Source organism: Biomphalaria glabrata, chromosome 17 (genome assembly GCF_947242115.1).
Source record: "Biomphalaria glabrata chromosome 17, xgBioGlab47.1, whole genome shotgun sequence".
NCBI classification, from domain to species: domain Eukaryota; kingdom Metazoa; phylum Mollusca; class Gastropoda; family Planorbidae; genus Biomphalaria; species Biomphalaria glabrata.
The window spans coordinates 18,744,302-18,765,264 of NC_074727.1; the positions used below are offsets into that span (position 1 = coordinate 18,744,302).

At 36.0% G+C, this 20,963-nt stretch overlaps 1 protein-coding gene across 1 annotated transcript in view; it reads right to left on the bottom strand.

The window, feature by feature from the left end:
* Window positions 1-20,963, bottom strand: part of LOC106053131 (uncharacterized) — a 62,463-nt gene that overhangs the window by 4,558 nt on the left and 36,942 nt on the right. The window contains exons 1-2 of the mRNA XM_056015253.1: window positions 8,672-8,856; window positions 323-577 (exon numbers count right to left, since the gene is read on the bottom strand). Coding sequence (XP_055871228.1) covers window positions 323-577; window positions 8,672-8,745 — 329 coding nt within the window. The 5' untranslated portion in view covers window positions 8,746-8,856. Of the gene's footprint in view, window positions 1-322; window positions 578-8,671 lie in introns of the transcript that reaches the window.

Here is a 20,963-nt window from a genome sequence, read left to right on the forward strand (position 1 = left end):
AACCCAGGTCCATCATGTCGCTCCACACAAGCAACATATTGTGTGTTACGTAACCCAGGTCCATCATGTCGCTCCACACAAGCAATATGTTTAGTGTCACGTGACCCAGGTCCATCATGTCGCTCCACACAAGCAATATATTTAGTGTCATGTGATCCAGGTCCATCATGTCGCTCCATACAAGCAATATATTTAGTGTCACGTGACCCCAGTCCATCATGTCGCTCCACACAAAACCATTTTTTTAGTTTAGTTTTTAAATAAAATGTATCGTTCTGACTTTTATTCTGACTTTTTTTTTCAAGATACACATAACCCATACCTGAAGAGCCGTATGTCCAGCCAAGCTATGTATTTGGTGTTTACGTGACCCAAGTCCATGGCCATCTGCAGGACATCGTACTTGGCGTTCATAATGACGGAGTAGTTGGCGTTTACCGTGTTGGGGTGATACTTGGGGTAGTCGGGCTTAGAATAAATCTGATTGACTCTGTCGTAGTCTTTAAAAGAGCTAAGCTCAGATCTGTTGATTCTTATCAGCACAGTTCTTTCCGGAGGAAGATTGGATCGAATCTGTCTACAAAAATAAAATAAAAGAAAAAAAATATTTTAACGAGCGTGTTGTTGTTTTTCTTGAGAAGTAAATTAAAATTCCAAAATTCAAATTTAAATAAACTTTTAGAATAATTTAAAGTATCTAGGCAAACCATGGTTACGGTCTACTTCGCTTATCTAGAGTTAGTAATGACGGTGGAGCTGATGATGATATACTAATTCAGATCAATAAAGCTAGGTTTGCCTTTTCAACTCCTCAAGCAATTTGGCGTTCTGAGGCACAATCTCTACATAGCAAGATACGAATCTATATTATCAATGTTAAGTCTGTCCTTCTTTACGGTTCAGAAACATGGTGAGTCACTGAGACAAATATGGAAAAGCTCCAGACCTTCGTTATCGGATGTCTACGCCGGAAATGAGAAATTAGGTGGCCAGAAAAGATAATTACTGTCAATTTATGGGAGAGAACTAGATAAAAGCCCATAGCCCAAAACATCAATAAGCGAAAGTGGAGCTCCATAGGACACACTATGCGAAAACCAGCTACCAATGTTGCATGGCAGGCACCTGATTGGAATCCGCAAGGAAAGAGGAAAGTGGGTAGATCGAAGCAAACCCGGAAGAGGTCAGTCATCAGTGAAGCTGAGGATACTAGAATGACATGGGAGCAGATGAAGAAAGCTGCTCAGAACAGAGTGTGGAGAAGTGTGGTTGCGGTCCTATGGTCCCCTGTGCACTGGATTAAGTCAAGTAAGTCATGGCTACTAACTAATTAACAAAGTTCTGTGATTGTGTTTACGTTGAATTAGAAGTGTTTTCTGAAACTTTAATTAGTGACGTCACCCCCTCCCTAAAAAAATTCGTCTCCTTATCTTATCTTCTTATTATCTTATAAAATACTTTATAAAATAAAATGATTTTATATAGCGCTACTTTCGCTTTTTGGTCCAATCTCATTTGTGGACCAGTTGGGGGGGGGGGGGTATCTGCCTTTAGGCGCTCAGTAAACACAACTCTGCCCGAGTCGGGTGTCGAACCTCGAGCCCCCTTCTAGGTAGCCAAGCCAAGCCAAGTTCAAGCGCACTTGGCCTCTCGACCACGCTTCCCACTTTAAAAAAGAAGATGATTACGTCCTGGCTAACTCAGGCAACCCATTCTATGCTCTAATAGCACTAGGAAAGAAGGAGCATTTGTTCAAATTTGTCCTAGCTTATGGAACGAGGAATGTGCATTTATCTTCGTGTCTTTCTGAGAATTTTATTACACTTTGATTTTGTATTTGAAGTTCAGTGTTTTATGTATAATTGATACTTTACTTTTGAGTCTTTTATCCTAAAGTCTTTCTAATTTAGTGATTTTACTAAAGGTGTTACTCTAATCACTCTATTCGTTTGTTATGAATCTCACTGCTCTATTTTGTGTCTGTTCCAGTTACTTAATGTTTTCTTGAGTTGAGGGGTCCCAAACAGAGAATGCATATATTCTATTATTGGCCTAATCAAGGTCAAATAACATTTTAGTTTTATGTTATTTGATTTATAGAAATTTCTTTTAATAAACCCTAATGCTTTGATTTTTTGATAGTTTCATCAATACCGGTACGGAGATTCCATGACAGTTGAAATTTCATTTATTATAACACCTAGGTATTTTGCGTTTTTAGTTCTCTTGAGTTGAGGGGTCCCTTACAGAGGATGCATATTCTATCATTGGCCTAACCAAAGCTAAATAACATTTTAGCTTTATGTTCTTATTTGATTTTTTAGAAATTTCTTTTTTCTTTCTTTCATTGTTTGATATTTTGATAGTTTCATCGATAGGACAGTTTTTCATTTATTATAGCAACTAGAAATTTTTAGTTTTTGTCTGTGTTACTGGTTTACCATGAATACGATAAGTGACCGGTGACCGGTTAATTCATTCCCGGTCACTTCATCCCCGGTCATTACATCTTTGGTCACTTCATCACCGGTCACTTCATCCCCGGTCATTTCATCCCAAATTAAATATTTTTTCTTATTCATTGTTTAATTGTGCTGTTAAGCCCTCATTTGATCTAATATATAAATATGATTATGTAGAATGCTTTTTGATGTTTTTTTTTTACATGTTATTAATGCGTTTATAGTGTTTCGCCTTCCACTTTACATTCTTGATGAGAAATCGTATAATATATTGTAAATCTGAGTGTGTACGTATCTATGGATGTGGGGTATGTAATATTATAATATTGCTATAACTTAGCAATTAACCTCAACGAAAGTGATATAAAACAGAACGTTTAATAATCAATTATAAACTACATCTAGAGCCAAACTTAGAATCACATCTCAGGCCTTCTTGTTTACATCTCTAATCATCGGCCATCTTCCTTTTCCTCTGTTCTCTATCGTGTCCTCTGGTACACAATGTCGCGCCAAATGACAGTGCGCAATGTAGAGTCATAACAATATTATCCCGTGCATGACGTAATGATCAAAGGCCAAGGTGTGGTGGAACTAGAGGAAATCATTTAAGAGATGAGAACGATTAGAATACTTATGATCATGCCTCTGATAACTCCTGACGACCATGTTTCACTTTATTTTATTTTTCAATCGCTCTTTCTTGAAAATGGGCGCGTCATTTTTAGCCTTGAAATAAGGTTTTATTTTTTTTTAAATAAAGGCTGACTTCACCCCTTCACAGGATATCATGTCGTCTATATAAGTTTTGCTTTAATTTCTTTTAAACATTAAAGTTGTAAATTGTGTTATAGGGAAAGAGAATTACAAACATTGTTCAGCAATATGAATCGATACTTACAATAACCTATCTATCTTCTCAGTGACAATGGACACATAAATACTATTTTACATGACCTCTATATCTATAAATGTAACATTTTTATAGTTTCTAGTGGCATTTAATTGTATTCTTATCTAATGTGTTACAGTTATTGTCGTGTAAATAAAAATGAATATACCAAATATTGCTTATTTCATGATTTCTACGATTACTTTTTTAGATAAAATGATCAGATGATGAAATGACCAGGGGATGAAATGACCAGGGTATTATATATATATATATATATATATATATATATATATATATATATATATATATATATATATATATATATATATATATATATAAGGATTAACGCCACACTTTTTTGGGCTTTTTGAATGACAGTCTGTCTGTCCGTCATGTAAATATCGAAAAAAAAAAAAGACTTAAAGCTATTGAAAATCTTATTAACCTTTAATTTCCCTTTCGAAACATCGGATTAGTTTTAAGTATTTATAATAGATTGTTCCGGATGTTTATATATATATATAGTGAGAGAAAAAGAGAATTCCAGAAAAATCTAATACCGTTTATTACATTTTTGGAATGGTCTTGTATGAAAATTAGTTGTACCATAGCCTTGTGGAGAGATTTTCATATTATACTTTGGTGTTAAGAAGTTGTTTTCCTTAGAAATCGGAACATAATATTAACGATAATTAGATTTTGTAATGTTTTAGCTAGAAAATTTAATGTAGTGTAAAAAAGAAGTGCGATTTTAAAAAGAGTTAAAATGTTTTTCATAAATAATCCGGAACAACCGATTTTCATACATGAGAAGAAGATTATTTTTATTTATTTATTCGAAGAGGGATTTTAAACAGTAATTTTGCGTTAGTAGATTTTTCATATAAAATTCGGAACAATTTTGACGACAATTTGTAAGAAAATTAAAGTAATGTAGGTCAATTTTTTGTTCAAAACAAAATCCTGAACATTTTTAACCGATAAAATATATTCTGTTATGTTTCATCAAAAAAAATGCAAAATAAGTCTAAAAATTATTTTCAATAATTTTTTCTTGTAATATACTTTATTATTTCAAGAATCTGAACAACCTATTGTCGATATTTAAAAAAAAAGTAATTTGACATAAATTTGTTGTAAGTTGAAAATAAGGAATAATTTGGTATCAATAATTATACCATAGTGTCCAAGAATCTAAGGGTAATGTGAGTCAATGATGCGATCTCAAACAATCATTTGACATAATTTATTTTTTATAAAACAATATTTTAACAACTTTATAGTTTAGAGATTTATATGTTATTTGTCGTATGCATCTTGCGCGATGTTTCTTTTGTGCACAATAATTTACTTCAGTTTCTAGGGACGCGCTTTTGTTGATGTCACTTTCTTTTTGACTCTGTTATGGTTGTGCCGATGGCAGATCTTTTGCGGGAGTTGTTTTCTTTGGTGTTTTCCTTCCCCAGTATTGGGTAAGTTAGTTTCTTTTACTTTATTCCTCGTGGTGTAGCTCTAAATTCGTTGGGCCTATGGTCTTGTGAATGGCGATCTCAGGGAATGCTTATTTTTCTTGTTTAGAGACGCAGGTTGGGGACTCTGTTAGAGTCAAGCCTGAGTGTATGGTTTGGTCCTTGCCTCCATGGTTTTAGGTTGTGGGCTGCGCGGGCCCTGATCGAGTTGGGACACTGAGATTAAGGTGTGCTACGTTATGTGGAGTAAGTTGCTTGTTTGTATTTGACCTTTTATAATACCAGTTACCAAACACGTATTCATCTGTCAAGTCATATTACATTGATTATTCATTACATTGTTGCATTTACATTCTTGTTATTCAACTGATATAAGTTAACTTTTCGTTGTATTAATATTGTTCACGTTAAACAATTGTTGTTCATTTGGATGACATGTATTCGAGTTTGTTTTTTTTTAAATATAAAAGTAACGGACAGACCGACCAACAGACAAAACGCACAAAAATAAGCGTTTTTTTTATCCTGATGGGCGCACTTAAATACAAATAAAATGTGATTATTTAAAAATATTTGAGGAAACTGATTAGTAACGTGTGAAGCTATTGCTTGTTACGCTACTGCATGAAAGTCGCTGCATAATAAGTCGCTTTTAAAAAATTTGCGTGATAATTACATACAAAGTGCATTCTTAGCCTTTATAAACAAAAATAAATTTTTTCTTTTAATTTTAGCAGACAGTTCACAAGAAAAAACACAGTTAACTTGTTAGGTGCGACGTCCCTATAGACCCAGATCTGTGTGAGACGTCATAGCTACGCCAACCCTCTGCAACTCACTGGACATATCCTGTCAACTACGCTGCCCACGGCAGATCAGCTCTGCCCGCAGTAACCTTGTGCCCACGGTAGCCGGCCACCCGCCCTACTGTGCCCACTACAGATATCAGAACTTTGATTGAGACTCCACTAGGACTGAATCACCGGCGTCCCTCTACCCGCTAGAGCGCCACCCCCAGCTGCAGAACCTCAAGCCAAGACACAGCCAGCTGCGACATCAACAGGACAACCAGCTAAGTCAGAGGACAAAGTGATATACTCTCTTATTAAGTGCAAGAGTGATGATTAAATCTAGTATTATTTAGAGATAGATGCAAATCCTCCCCCTTTTTATTCTTATATGTATATTTATGTAAATAAATATTCTTCATTTTAACTTTTGTATGTATCTTTCATTGATTGTCTCGTTGCGTGTCTGCCCCCGATTCATATGCTGATAGGTTGGTGTGTGATAGCTTTAAAAATAATCATCCCCTAGACAATAAACGCGCCAAACACACGTCACATTTTCCCCACCTGTCACAGTCTTGCCTACGCATATAAATAATTGTGCAAAGTTTCAACTTGATCCTATAATGAGTGTGGGAGAAATAACGTGTTATATATTTTTTTTTATCAGACGGACAGACAGAATGAGTTGATATAAGCTTTATAAAAAAAAGAGCTACTGTATGTCTTAGGTATTAATGGGTTGACAAACTTATATAAAGTAATGTATTAACATACTTCCTTATTGTACTTTTCAGTAATGGGTAATGTACTTAAAGTAATGAGATATTTACTTGAGGTACTGTTTAAATAGGCTTACTTATTTGAAAAAATTTTAAAATACTTAGTGAAGTAAAGTTTAAATACTTACTTAAAGTAGTGTTTAAATACTTACTTGACTTAGTGTTTAAATACTTACTTAAAGTAATGTGTAAATACTTACTTCAAGTAGTGTTTAAATACTGAAGTTGAAGTAATGTTGAAATATTTCTTGAAGTAGTGTATCAAGACTTACTTGAAGTAATGTTAAAATACTTACTTGAAGTAGTGTTTCAATACTTACTTGAAGTAATGTTAAAATACTTACTTGACCTAGTGTTTAAATACTTACTTGAAGTAATGTGTAAATACTTGAAGTAATGTTAAAATACTTACTTGAAGTAATGTTAAAATACTTACTTGACCTAGTGTTTAAATACTTACTTGAAGTAATGTGTAAATACTTCCTTCAAGTAGTGTTTAAATACTTACTTGAAGTAATGTTGAAATACTTACTTGAAGTAATGTTGAAATATTTCTTGAAGTAGTGTTTCAATACTTACTTGAAGTAATGTTAAAATACTTACTTGAAGTTATGTTAAAATACTTACTTGAAGTAATGTTAAAATACTTACTTGAAGTAGTGTTTCAATACTTATTTGAAGTAATGTTAAAATACTTACTTGAAGTAGTGTTTCAATACTTACTTGAAGTAATGTTAAAATACTTACTTGAAGTAATGTTGAAATATTTCTTGAAGTAGTGTTTCAATACTTACTTGAAGTAATGTTAAAATACTTACTTGAAGCTGTGTTTCAATACTTACTTGAAGTATGTTAAAATACTCACTTGAAGTAGTGTTGAAATACTTACTTGAAGTAATGTTAAAATACTTACTTGAAGTAATGTGTCAATACTTACTTGAAGTAATGTTAAAATACTTACTTGAAGTAATGTTAAGATACTTACTTTAAGTAATGTTAAAATACTTACTCGACCTAGTGTTTAAATACTTACTTAAAGTAATGTGTAAATACTTACTTCAAGTAGTGTTTAAATACTTACTTGAAATAATGTTTAAATATTTACTTGAAGTAATGTTGAAATATTTCTTGAAGTAGTGTTTCAATACTTACTTGAAGTAATGTTAAAATACTGTTGTAACCCTGCCTTGCACCAGTGCTTGAGGTGCGCACTAGCGCACTAGTGAACGTAAACAGGAAGACACTAGGAGAGAGAGAGAATAACAGTGCATCAGGGATTGTGGAGAGTCTGAATGTTTGGGAAACTAAGAGGCCAACTTTTGTGCTGCCTGAAGGTTGTAGTAGGGACCTGGAGCGAAGCGGGGAAGGCTGTCTTTGGTCCACATTTGGGTTAAGTAGCAAAGGACTGGTATACTTAGTAGTAAGACTCTGAGAATGCTGAAGGATGAATCATCATGTTATGTGTTTAACCTAGTGAATAAACACAACTATTATTTCCTGTTAAACTGTGTTGAGTTGCATGCCTATTCGTTGAGTGCCTAGCCGAGAGTTGCAACAATACTTACTTGAAGTAGTGTTTCAATACTTGCTTGAAGTAATGTTAAAATACTTACTTGAAGTTGTGTTTCAATACTTACTTGAAGTAATGTTAAAATACTCACTTGAAGTAGTGTTGAAATACTTACTTGAAGTAATGTTAAAATACTTACTTGAAGTAGTGTTTCAATACTTACTTGAAGTAATGTTAAAATACTTACTTGAAGTAATGTAAAAATACTTACTTGAAGTAATGTTAAAATACTTACTTGAAGTAATGTTAAAATACTTATTTGAAGTAATTTGTAAATACGGAAATGAAGGAATGTAATCAAAGTTATTGTTGACACATTATTAATTGTAACTAAAGATTAAAGTCATCATAATCTACCATATATGTGTCTATTATTGTATCATTAAAAGTCATCATATAAGAAGACGTAACACTTACTTGACGTAATGTGTAAATACTTACTTTAAATAATGTTGAAATACTTACGTGAAGTAATGTGTAAATACTTACTTTAAATAATGTTGAAATACTTACGTGAAGTAATGTGTAAATACTTACTTTAAATAATGTTGAAATACTTACGTGAAGTAATGTTGAAATACTTACGTGAAGTAATGTTGAAATACTTACGTGAAGTAATGTTGAAATACTTACGTGAAGTAATGTTGAAATACTTACGTGAAGTAATGTTGAAATACTTACGTGAAGTAATGTTGAAATACTTACTTGAAGTAGTTGTATGTATCGTCATCGGTGAGGAAGGCCACAAGTTTGTTGGATAACCAATTGAAAGTCTGCATCCATTTTCTATATCTGTCATTGTCAAAGAAGTGTCCCGCATGTCCTTTCCGAAACTTCCCCAGGGGAACATACAACGTTACTATTGTTACTTCGTAAGGTTTGGGTTCGATTTTCTGAGAATGAAATAAAATTGGACTGTATTAAATGCATATTCAACAGACGCACTTGGTGTCAAAACCGGCCCTGATAAACCTACACCTCTTACCCAAACTATTAAAAGGTTTTTCTCTTATAAGAAATTGGGGGGAAACTGTTTTGATAGTTTTGTCTGGCTATAGATTTAACCCAATAGCATATATCTTGAAACGTAAGTGGACAAAGTCTAGAATCTACTTTTTCAAGAAATATAGGCTTTACGTTGTAGTGTGTGTGTGTGTGTGAAAGAGAGAGAGAGAGAGAGAGAGAGAGAGAGAGAGAGAAATATCTTGGCACGCATAAGGCACACACACATGGAAGGTATACAACTGAACATTAAAACGGGATATTCGAAAATGTAATTGATGGATTTGGTAAAGAGAAAGAAATATGGTTTCAGCATTTTGGCCATGGTTTCCGACTTTAGAAATTAACTAATGAATCTAATTTAGGGCCAGTATTCCCTCTTCTAAACATAACTATAACAGGGTTACAAAGATAGTTTGTGTGGAAACACAAACTCAAAATCGGCCCACGAAGTGGTCCACCCTGGCAGGTTAAAAGGCAGGTTTCAATATTTTCAGAAATAGGATGATCAGTGAATTAGTGAATGAGTGAATCTGTGAATCAGTGAATGAATGGTATTTCGCAGATATATTAGAGACCTTCATACATGCAGAAAAACTATGAAGAGATAGCATTCTGGTAAATCTGGCGTATACTTTCTCCACTGCTGAATCAATTTTTCTAAGCTCCTCGGTTCATACTATTTATTGCACAAAATAATTTTAATACAACGGAAGCATTAAACTTTCACTCTATGACGTAAAAATTTTTAAAAATCAAATGGGCGACTGACTAAGAGTAATAAAGAAGATTATATGCAAAAAAAAAAAAAAATATTCCATGCATTGAGATATCGTTAAAATTATTCATCACTTATTTTATATTTTGTTGGGAACAGTGAAGATCAATTTAGTGTCCTTGACATTGTTTAGTTTATCGTGGGAATCTCCTGAAACTTACCTGGCTTTCATTTATACTTTTCTCAACAATAGAGATACCTGCAGAAAAAACAACATAAAAACGTTTAAAATACAAGCATTTCGTCTTCTAAATTACAGTAGTCCTTTCAAGATCTACATCGTGCATAGTCATTAGCCAGAGCTAAGTCATTCGATTACCTGATCTAGGTGACCCTTTCCTGTCTCTAATAGCGCTAGGGAAGAAAGCGCTTGTAATGAATGTGATTTATTGTATCAGTTGTACTATTGTTGGTGAATTGAATTTTAAAGATTCCTATTTTCTTTTGCATGTCTTGCTATTTTTCTATCTGCGATTATGAAACGTCCCAAATGACAGATAGTGTTAGACTATCAATAAAGGAAAGTTGCTTATTTTGTATCATTATTTAATTTATTGGTCTATGGCACGTATCACAAACGGATCACAAACAGACTACTCTATTTTAGTCACACACTAAATTTGTCTTTTAGTGCGGGGGAGGGCCCACCAACATATTCTTGAACCCGGGCCCACGGCTACCATGTAACGCCACAGCGTCCCACTATATTGAAGATATAAGTCTCCTCCCCCCACACAAACACACCGGTCTACCATGGGCGTAGCCAGGGGGGGGGGGGGGTTGGGGTTCAACCCCCCCCCGAAATGAAATCCCCCCCGCAGGGGGGATAGGAATTTGGTGACTTTTTTGCTTTGATTTTGTTTATTTTAGGTGAGATTTTAATACTAAACCATCCCTTGTCACAGCACAGCCAAGGGGGTTTTGAATTTAAAACCCCCTACCAGGGGGTTTTGAGTTTAAAACCCCCTACCAGGGGTTTTTGCACTTAAATCTCCCTCTTCTATAAAACAAAACAAAAAAATGCAAACGACAATCCCCAATTTCCAAGAGCACAGTTAAGGAAGATTTTGATTTTAAAACCCCCTCAAAAATTTACGATAAACCCCCTCTTTAATATAAAAAAAGCAAATACACACTTAAAATGTTATGAGCTTAGCTAAATTGGTTTTGATTCAGTTTTGAGTTTAAACCCCCCTCCAGCGATGTTTGAAGGTAAAAAATACTAAAAAAAATTATTAAAAACAAAGCAAGTTACACACTCTAAAATCTATGAGCGTAGCCAAAGGGGTTTTGAGTTTAAACCCCCCGTCAGCGGGGTTTGAAGCTAAAAAATGCATCTTCAATGTAAAAAACAATTTAAAAATTACGCACTCAAAATGCTATGAGCGTAGCCCAAAGTGGTTTTGAGTTTAACCCCCGTTCAATATAAAAAAAAGCAAATTACACACTCAAATTATTTGAGCGTAGCCAAGCTAATTGGGGGTTTTGAGTTTAAACCCCTCTATTACAGATGGCTTTTTAAAACCCCTCCAGATGGTTTTGAGTTTAAAATCCCCCTACAGAGCGTTTTGAGGTGTAAAACCTCTATCTTCAATATCATTCTAAAGCAAACTACAGTTACCAAATTCTATGACCGTAGCTAAATGGGGTTTTGAATTTAAAAAAAAACACCATAAGTCCGGAGATTTTTTAGTTTAAAACCCCCAATAGATGATTTTGACGATAAAATTTCCTTTTTCGATATAAAATCTAAAGCAAACTAGAGTCACCTGTCTTCAAGAGAGTATTCAAGAGCGGTTACACATTTCTACCAGTGAATGGTCATCTGCCGAAATTGAAAAGCACTAAATGTGGCTCAACAAAGATGGCTAAGACAGATTGTGGGAGTCATTGATAGAGATCGGGTATAAAACAAGACAATCCTATGCCGAACTGGGATGCGACCCCTTAGTAAGATTTTGACAGAGCGTCGCATGAGGTTTGCGGGGCTTGTTCTCCGACAAAATGAATTAGGCATAATAAGAGTTGCGATGACATCCTAGTACAACTTGGCGCCATACATTTATGGAGTTTCTCAGAGCAGGTGGGAAGAGGCTTCAGACATTACTAGTCACAGATTTTTGTAGAAACAGCTTGACGGCAAATGCGCCGAACGGCGCGGGAGGGTTTAAGTCAGTAAGAATAGCACATTTGGTTTTTGAAATAAAACTTTTAATAGCAGGAAAATGCAGTGTAGATACCTCAGAATATGCATTTTGTTGGCTTTCAATACCAGAAATAGTGCTTGGCGGCGGGGCTCTGCCCCGCGCTGGGGGAGCTCCTAGCGCTCCCCTGAACCTATTGCTAGCTATGGCGGAGAGTCTACAATTTTTCCACTAACTCCAGGAAGAACCTATTCTAGGGCACACTAAACGACTTCCAAAAAAAAAATGAAGGTTCAGAATGTAATAAAGATTATGTACACACATACACACACATCCATATATATATAAATATTTTTTTTTTCGCATGGGGGGGGGGGAGGAGGAAATAATTCCCCCCAAACCCCCCCTCCGAAAAAAATCCTGGCTACGCCCATGGGGTCTACATAAACATTTATTTAATACTTTGATCCTTCCTAGCGGACAGCATGGACACAAACCATACATATATGGAGAGAGATTGAGAGAGATTGAAAGAGAGAGAGAAAGAGAGAGAGATAGAGAGTTAGAATGGAACTTGTCTCTCTCACATCATCGTGGCCTGTGACAAGTCAAAAGCTCGCTGTCAGAGTCACTCAAATTTATCACAGCATTAATTATTATTTCTCATTATTTATTTATTTTATTTTAATTATTACCCCATCCTACCCCTAAATTCTTCACCCGCACCACATTTTCCCCTCCAGGCCAGACTTAGTTGACCACATTGGAGATAGCTAGGCCGCGTCTTTCGACTTATCTTCCCTTGACCGGGGTAAAGAGAGACGCATTCTCTTTGATCGTACCGGCCGGATGTCTGACGAGCGCAGTTGACACCACCTGGTGTGGAATGCAAGTCACTCTCCTCCCCCCTTCTCCCACGTCTCTCTTTGATCTAGGAGATTACTCTATTCAAAGCGCCTCTCGACGTTCCAAGGTGCGACTCCCACCTCGAGTCAAATTCACCCACGTGTAAGATAAATCTTAAGCCTAGGACATTTCCTGTTTCCGCTCACATTCTCCAGGCCTGTATATAAAGTAGATTAAATCAACCAGACCCGCTTATTTCTCTATCGCTGTCAATCGAGTCTGGACTACTTCATACATTCTTACTCCTAGAGAAATACCTGGTGGTAAGCCGAACTTAATCACAAGTTCCATCTTAATTACTTTGTGCATATTTCTCACTGGAGACTATTATGTGTATTTTATTATTCCATTTACATTTAATTAGTGCATTGTGTATTTCTCACTGTCGTAAGTAGAAAACATAAACATGTCCTATGTATGTATTTGTTTATTGCATTACTCTATTAATGCTACGTTGCTCAATTGATCGTTGATGCAACCATGTATATATTTGTACATCCATTTTATTTCCTTTATCTCGGCTGATCGCCTTGATAATTTTACTAGCGCACTGATACTGCGTTTAGAAGAGAAGATATATGAATTATCTCCCCTTTACTCATTTTACTCTAACGAGAGTTGCGCCCCTTGAACGGACACCCGTTCCATTCAAGCGCGCTCCATTGTTCTCGACACACGGCCATATGTAAACAAACCGTCTTGGTCGCTGACCCCCGCCCAATTCACCCCCCCCCCCTTTCTTTCTCTATCCACCTGTGTTATTTATTTGAGATTATTATTTCCCCTTTATGTACATTTTTATATTATTACTTTCCCTTTTATGTACCTTTTTATATTGCTACTATCAGCAATCTATTTTCCAAATCCCCTTTGTCATCGTCTCCCCATTGTGCTCTAAAGCAATTTTACCAATCTGACTAATGCACCTCAGTCGAGGGCATCGATAAGATGCATGAGAGACATGTCCTAACTTGTCTTTATTTATCCGCAGCCTCCCTCAGGTGTCTGCCTATTCGCTATTTACTATCGAGAATCACCTATTGCCTATGTGCTAAGTGCTATTTAGCACTGCACTTGCTTATTTATTGGATCACTTGCCCACTTGCTATTGAGTATCCTCTACCACCTACGTGGATCTACTCAACTCTACTACTTGGCGCTATCGGCCTTGCCCGCCTATTCGACAGCCCACCTGTCAACTTTTTAGGTGCGACGTCCCTATAGACTCAGATCTGTGCGAGACGTCATAGCTACGCCAAAACCTCTGCAACTCACTGGTCTGATCCTGTCAACTACGCTGCCCACGGCAGATCAGCTCTGCCCGCAGTAACCTAGTGCCCGCGGTAGCCGGCCACCCGCTCTACTGTGCCCACTACAGATATAAGAACTTGGGATTGAGACTCCACAAGAACTATATCACCGGCGTCCCTCTACCTGCTAGAGCGCCACCTCCAGCTGCAGAACCTCAAGCCAGGATACAGCCAGCTGCGACATCAACAGGACAACCAGCTAAGTCAGAGGACAAAGTGACATACTCTCTTATTAAGTGCAAGAGTGATGATTAGACATAGTATTCACTAGAGATAGATGCAAACCCTCCCCCTTTTTATTATTATATGTAAATATTTATGTAAATAAATATTCTTCATTTTTAACTTTGTATCTTTCTTTCATTGCTTGTCTCCTTGCGTCTCTGCTCCCGATTTATATGCTGACGGGTTGTTGTGTGATAGCTATAAAAATAATCATCCCCTAGACATTAAACGCGCCAAACACACGTCACATTTACCCACCTGTCACATGGCCTCATTGGGTATCCATCAGTTTGTCTTTTCCTTCATCGAGTCCTGCATGTTGCAGCTTTTGTTCCCTCATCCAGTTACATACATCGCGTACAGTAGCTCGCCGATATCTGGGTCCACCTCAAAAAAAAGTAGATCACGCCCTTCATCAACCAAAGCATGCCGAAGCCATGTACTTGGTGGTGTTTCCCTACCCCAGCCAATCTTTAGCTCTCTGCCTTGGATCTCCTGCTTTAACTGCATGTAACTCTAAGCTCATCCAGTCTCCTCAGCGTTGTCATTCTTCTTGTCCTACTTCTGACACCAATTTTGTAATTTAAGGGATGCAACTCAACGAGGGTTCACAATAAAATATATGTGTTTATTAACAAACGCTAAAAACAGATTTACAGATTCTACAGTGTAATACTAATTTAATCTAACACATTTTCTGAAGTTATGCAATAGCCTATATTCGTAGACAAAGCTACAAGAAGGCTTCACATTTTTAGGACCTACACTTATCGATTATAAAAGGGATATAACGCCTTTATTTTTCTAGTGTTTATCATATGTATGTGTTCAGCTATCGATACATTATCAAATTTAACAGAATAATTTTTAAGACAGGTAGACCTACAATTGGATGTCCATCATATGATTTACAATATGTGGGCCGGATTGCATAGAAATGCCCGGGCCGAGCTTAACACCGAGTCCGCCAATGTCTGTAGTGAACTTGCATCTGTTTGGGACAAACGGATGTAAGAAGTTATACTTTTGCCTTTACTAAGACGCATTGTTGCGCACCAGCGCACTCTGTAACACTGAATCTGAACCACTAGCGTAACTATTGATTGTGAAAGAGGCAATTTTAGTCTAGACCCTAATCCTAGCTCCATGTAAAACCCTAACAAAATGTATAAACACACACACACACACATGCTTTCATACAGATGTAACCATACATTTGATGATCACACTGATCAATTACCTAGAGGAGAATTAGATTTGTGACCTAGATCTGTGAAGAAATACCTTAAAGAAAAAAAAACACAGACCTTTTCTCCTGACTTCTACATCTCACTATTCAATTTCCATCCTATAAAAAAGGGTATGTCAAATTCAGTGAAATAAAAGTAAGTTGTGTGAGTGACAATCGAGGCACAAGTAGCGTAAGCCTATTCATCGTAAGATTATCTTCATGTTAAGGGCAATCCACACCTTGAGGAAAGCTGATAAAGTAAGAGGGGAATTAGAGGGGTAGAGAATTAGCGGGCTCGACCCCTTGTTACAACATTGCTCGTTAGATATTGTGACATGAACTACTCGGGAATCACGGAGTACATTTGAAATTCATGGATAACATTTTTCACGTGAAGGTTTGCTTGGAGTGATGGAAAAAATCATGTCTGAGAGCTGTCCACATGGTCAAAAGTCAGTAGTCACCATGATATAGAAGGGAATAGATGTATAAATTATTATTGTTCAGAAGGTACTTCTGAATGTTAATATTTTGTGCATTTGATGTATTCAATTGGATTTCATAAGATATTTTGTGAGATATGATATGTAATTCTTTTCGGCTGGACTTGCTAGTGAGTTAATATTTTATATTAAATAAATGTATCGTCTGCTATTCAAGCATCAAGTTCTGAATCTCTATGTTCGTTGTGCTATTATGGTTGTAGTTGTAGTACTCATTAGTACACATACGCAACAACGTATCAGGTGTGAAGAAGAATATTTAATTAATACACAGCAGACATCTTTATAAATGTAAAGTCACATAACGTAGCTCTACACCCCTACTCTCCCCCCCCCCCCCAAAAAAAAAACGTCTTCGAAAAATAATATAAAAGATAAAAGACCTTCATAGTTAGGCCTAAATGAAAATAGTTACATTGAAAAGGTTTGCATGAAACTTCGCTTTGTAAAGTAAAAGTTAAGAAGTTTATCAAATCGGAAGAACCAGAAAATCTCTGCATATATTTTAATACCGCAGGAATAAGCTGTTTTTTCCACATAAAACAAAATAAATTAATTACCACTAATTGATTAGCTAATTGATTCATTTTTTGATTGATTCATGTACTGTCATCGACTAAAAATAATTATGCAAAATTTCATCTTAATCCCGGTTTTAAAAAATCGAATACAAATGTAATACAGTCACATCTAATATTTATTCCGCCTTTTTCAATACCAAACAAAATAACTAATTATCAGTAATTAATTGACTAATTTTGTGTATTCATTTGTCTTGTCTATGCCAATGAATAATTGTTTAAGTAAGTTCAACTTGATTCGAGAATGGGTTTGGGAGAAATAACTTGAGGCCTACAAACTTTTTACCAGACAGACAGGCAGACTGACAGAGTCAGTTGATATAAGCTTTGTAAAAAGGCCTTGCCCAAAATGCGCCGTATCTAGATCTTTGATTTTTTACCATAACAATATTTAGACATTAACCCAGCCCCTTACACTGTAACGATTTAGCTCTAGCCCTCACAGTAAGTTAGGCGAAGAGGCGGGGCTAAAGCTAGGCCCTCAAAACAGGCATATGAAGTACGCAAGTTGTGTGTAGTTTTTTTTAAATTTTTAATCCCTTCCTTTTATGAATATGAACAATTCCGGAATTTTACGAATGCCCTGATCTGCTGCTCATCGATAAAAAAGAAAAAGCCGCTACCATTATTATCGCCGTACTACTATCTCATAATTTAAGAAAAACTGAGTTGGAAAAACAACGAAAATATGGGAACCTATGCTTGGAGATTAAGCGTTTATGGAAGTTATCTAAAACAACAATATACACCATTGTCATATCAACCGAGGGGATAATAACAACTGACCTCACAGATACCGTCAAAGCCTTTGGCATTCCTAGGAACATTCTCGTTGCCTGTCAGAGGGCGGTACTGCTGCAGACCTGCCACATCACCAGAAAATTCCTCAGTGGAAACTGATAAAGGGACTACGATGAATTTTGTTTCCCTTTACCGAAACTTGACCCTGGCTGCGCCAGAGAATGAATACTCGTTCGTTTCTAACATAATAATAGTAATAATAATAGAAATAATAATAATAATAATTAATTAGCAATTTAAACCTCACAGAATGTAGTAGACAGACGGTCTGTAATAATAAAAAAAAAAAGCTACCCCTACAGATATTAAAATAATAAGAAGAGAAGTAGGTCATAAGTTTCAGATACAAGAGCTCATCTCAGATACAAATGACACCACCCCCCTCTCTCAGCCAACCAACGAAAATGTTTCTTGGACAATATCTTGGAAACAAAAGTTCCTCAAAAGTTCTTACCAACAACAACAACAAAAAAATACCATTTTAAGAACAACTGGAATCAAAGTGACGGACTACGATAGCCACACACGACTATTATTCCTCGAAAATACGCTGTCAGAAAGTTAAATCTAGATAGAGCTAGATTAAAGCGCTACAACGAAACCACCAATACGAAAGAGCATAAGACTCTATTTAAAAACAAAAAGAAAACAATTCTTCCGTAAACTAGCTGATAATGATGCTGACAAAATTCAACACATTGAAATCACAAAACACGGCGCATTCATACATCACAACGCGCTGGCTAACTGAATCGACGAAATCCAAACTACAAACAAAATAATACCAGAAATGTCTGATCAGGATTTCACAGCTGAGCAGACCTCATCGGCTATATAAAAAAATTAACAACTGACTGCTCCTGGGCCGGACAATATACACAACATTTGGCTGAAAAAAAAACTTACAGCCATACATGTACCACAAATATCAAGTTTTAATGAGTTAACATTAGAACCGTCTTCAATTCTGACAGAACTCATTGAAGAGAGAACATTTTTCCTCCCCAAAAAAGGTGATCCGAATCAACCAAACTATCGCCCAATCACTTGCTTGTCTCTCCAAAATAGGGCTCACAGCCATATGAAAAAGTGTTCGAGATGAACCATAGTCATTCTACGACTAAAGGAGGCCAATGATGATTAACTTCACTATTAAAAAGTAAAATGTCTCCATTTTGTTCTGCCCATAAACTACTAGCAGAGGAACAACACGGTAACGAGGCAGAAACCGCACCACCCCCAGTGCCCCTTTACGCCTTCGGTGTCATAAAATGGAGTGACACCGACCTACATCTAATTGACGGACTCACGACTAACCAAATTTCTATGTTTACATCCTAATTTCTCCACATCACATCAAACCCAAACGAAAGTGACACTCCAATAACGAAATCCAATAACACAAGGAAATGGCCAAGAATATATGTTGGTCGAGGCTGATAGCGAATGTCGAACAAGAAGTGTAATAATAACGAAGGGGGATAGTCGAATGTCGTCAAGCTAAATCTCTACGTCCATAATACCGTCGAATGTCGTCAAACTAGATCTTAAAGTTCATAATACCGTCGAATGTCGTCAAACTAGATCTTTAAGTTCATAATACCGTCGAATGTCGTCAAACTAGATCTTAAAGTTCATAATACCGTCGAATGTCGTCAAACTAGATCTTTAAGTTCATAAAACCGTCGAATGTCGTCAAACTAGATCTTAAAGTTCATAATACCGTCGAATGTCGTCAAACTAGATCTTAAAGTTCATAAAACCGTCGAATGTCGTCAAACTAGATCTTAAAGTTCATAAAACCGTCGAATGTCGTCAAACTAGATCTTTAAGTTCATAAAACCGTCGAATGTCGTCAAACTAGATCTTAAAGTTCATAAAACCGTCGAATGTCGTCAAACTAGATCTTTAAGTTCATAAAACCGTCGAATGTCGTCAAACTAGATCTTTAAGTTCATAAAACCGTCGAATGTCGTCAAACTAGATCTTTAAGTTCATAAAACCGTCGAATGTCGTCAAACTAGATCTTTAAGTTCATAAAACCGTCGAATGTCGTCAAACTAGATCTTGAAGTTCATAAAACCGTCGAATGTCGTCAAACTAGATCTTTAAGTTCATAAAACCGTCGAATGTCGTCAAACTAGATCTTTAAGTTCATAAAACCGTCGAATGTCGTCAAACTAGATCTTAAAGTTCATAAAACCGTCGAATGTCGTCAAACTAGATCTTTAAGTTCATAAAACCGTCGAATGTCGTCAAACTAGATCTTAAAGTTCATAAAACCGTCGAATGTCGTCAAACTAGATCTTTAAGTTCATAAAACCGTCGAATGTCGTCAAACTAGATCTTTAAGTTCATAAAACCGTCGAATGTCGTCAAACTAGATCTTTAAGTTCATAAAACCGTCGAATGTCGTCAAACTAGATCTTTAAGTTCATAAAACCGTCGAATGTCGTCAAACTAGATCTTGAAGTTCATAAAACCGTCGAATGTCGTCAAACTAGATCTTGAAGTTCATAAAACCGTCGAATGTCGTCAAACTAGATCTTGAAGTTCATAAAACCGTCGAATGTCGTCAAACTAGATCTTTAAGTTCATAAAACCGTCGAATGTCGTCAAACTAGATCTTTAAGTTCATAAAACCGTCGAATGTCGTCAAACTAGATCTTTAAGTTCATAAAACCGTCGAATGTCGTCAAACTAGATCTTGAAGTTCATAAAACCGTCGAATGTCGTCAAACTAGATCTTGAAGTTCATAAAACCGTCGAATCCGGTCAAGCGAAATCTCTACGTCCACAGCTGTCTACAGCCTTTTAAAGTAGTCTGTGTACATTTCGCTATTCTTCCTAAAATCCTCGTCATTGCCTGTAAGTCGAAACTTTCCCTTTCTATAATACAAATAACTAATTACTTATTGTGACACACACACACACATACATACATATATATATATATATATATATATATATATATATATATATATAATATTAAAAATCAACAAGAAAACAAAATAAACTACATCAATCACATTAATAGCAACACGAATAAACTCAAATAAATTCGCATTTCTTTTCAAGATCACCATTCATTTTGGTATATCCTACAGTTCCACTCATGTCCTTATGTGAAAAGCTAAAGACCGTTTGTCTTGTTACCATTTTTTTTTTTTACGTTTTGTTTTTCCATCTCTCACTAACTTACCGCTTTTTGAATATTGAATGTAGATAAGACACAGACAAATAAATAGGATGGAAACAACTGCAGCATTGTTTTTTTTCCTGTAAACAAACATTTCTCGTGATTTCAATCTTACACAATAAAGGGTTTGAAATTCAAAACCAAAAACTCATAATTTTTACTGCACCAGACAAGCTGACTGTCTCCCAAGAAACATGCACTGTTAAATCTCGCAAGATGCGGGACCTTTTTTTTTTTTTTAATTGCGGCAACTGGATCCAACTGTCAATGTACAAATCAATAGCTTTGCAAAACAGAATTCACACCGCCATTTCCCA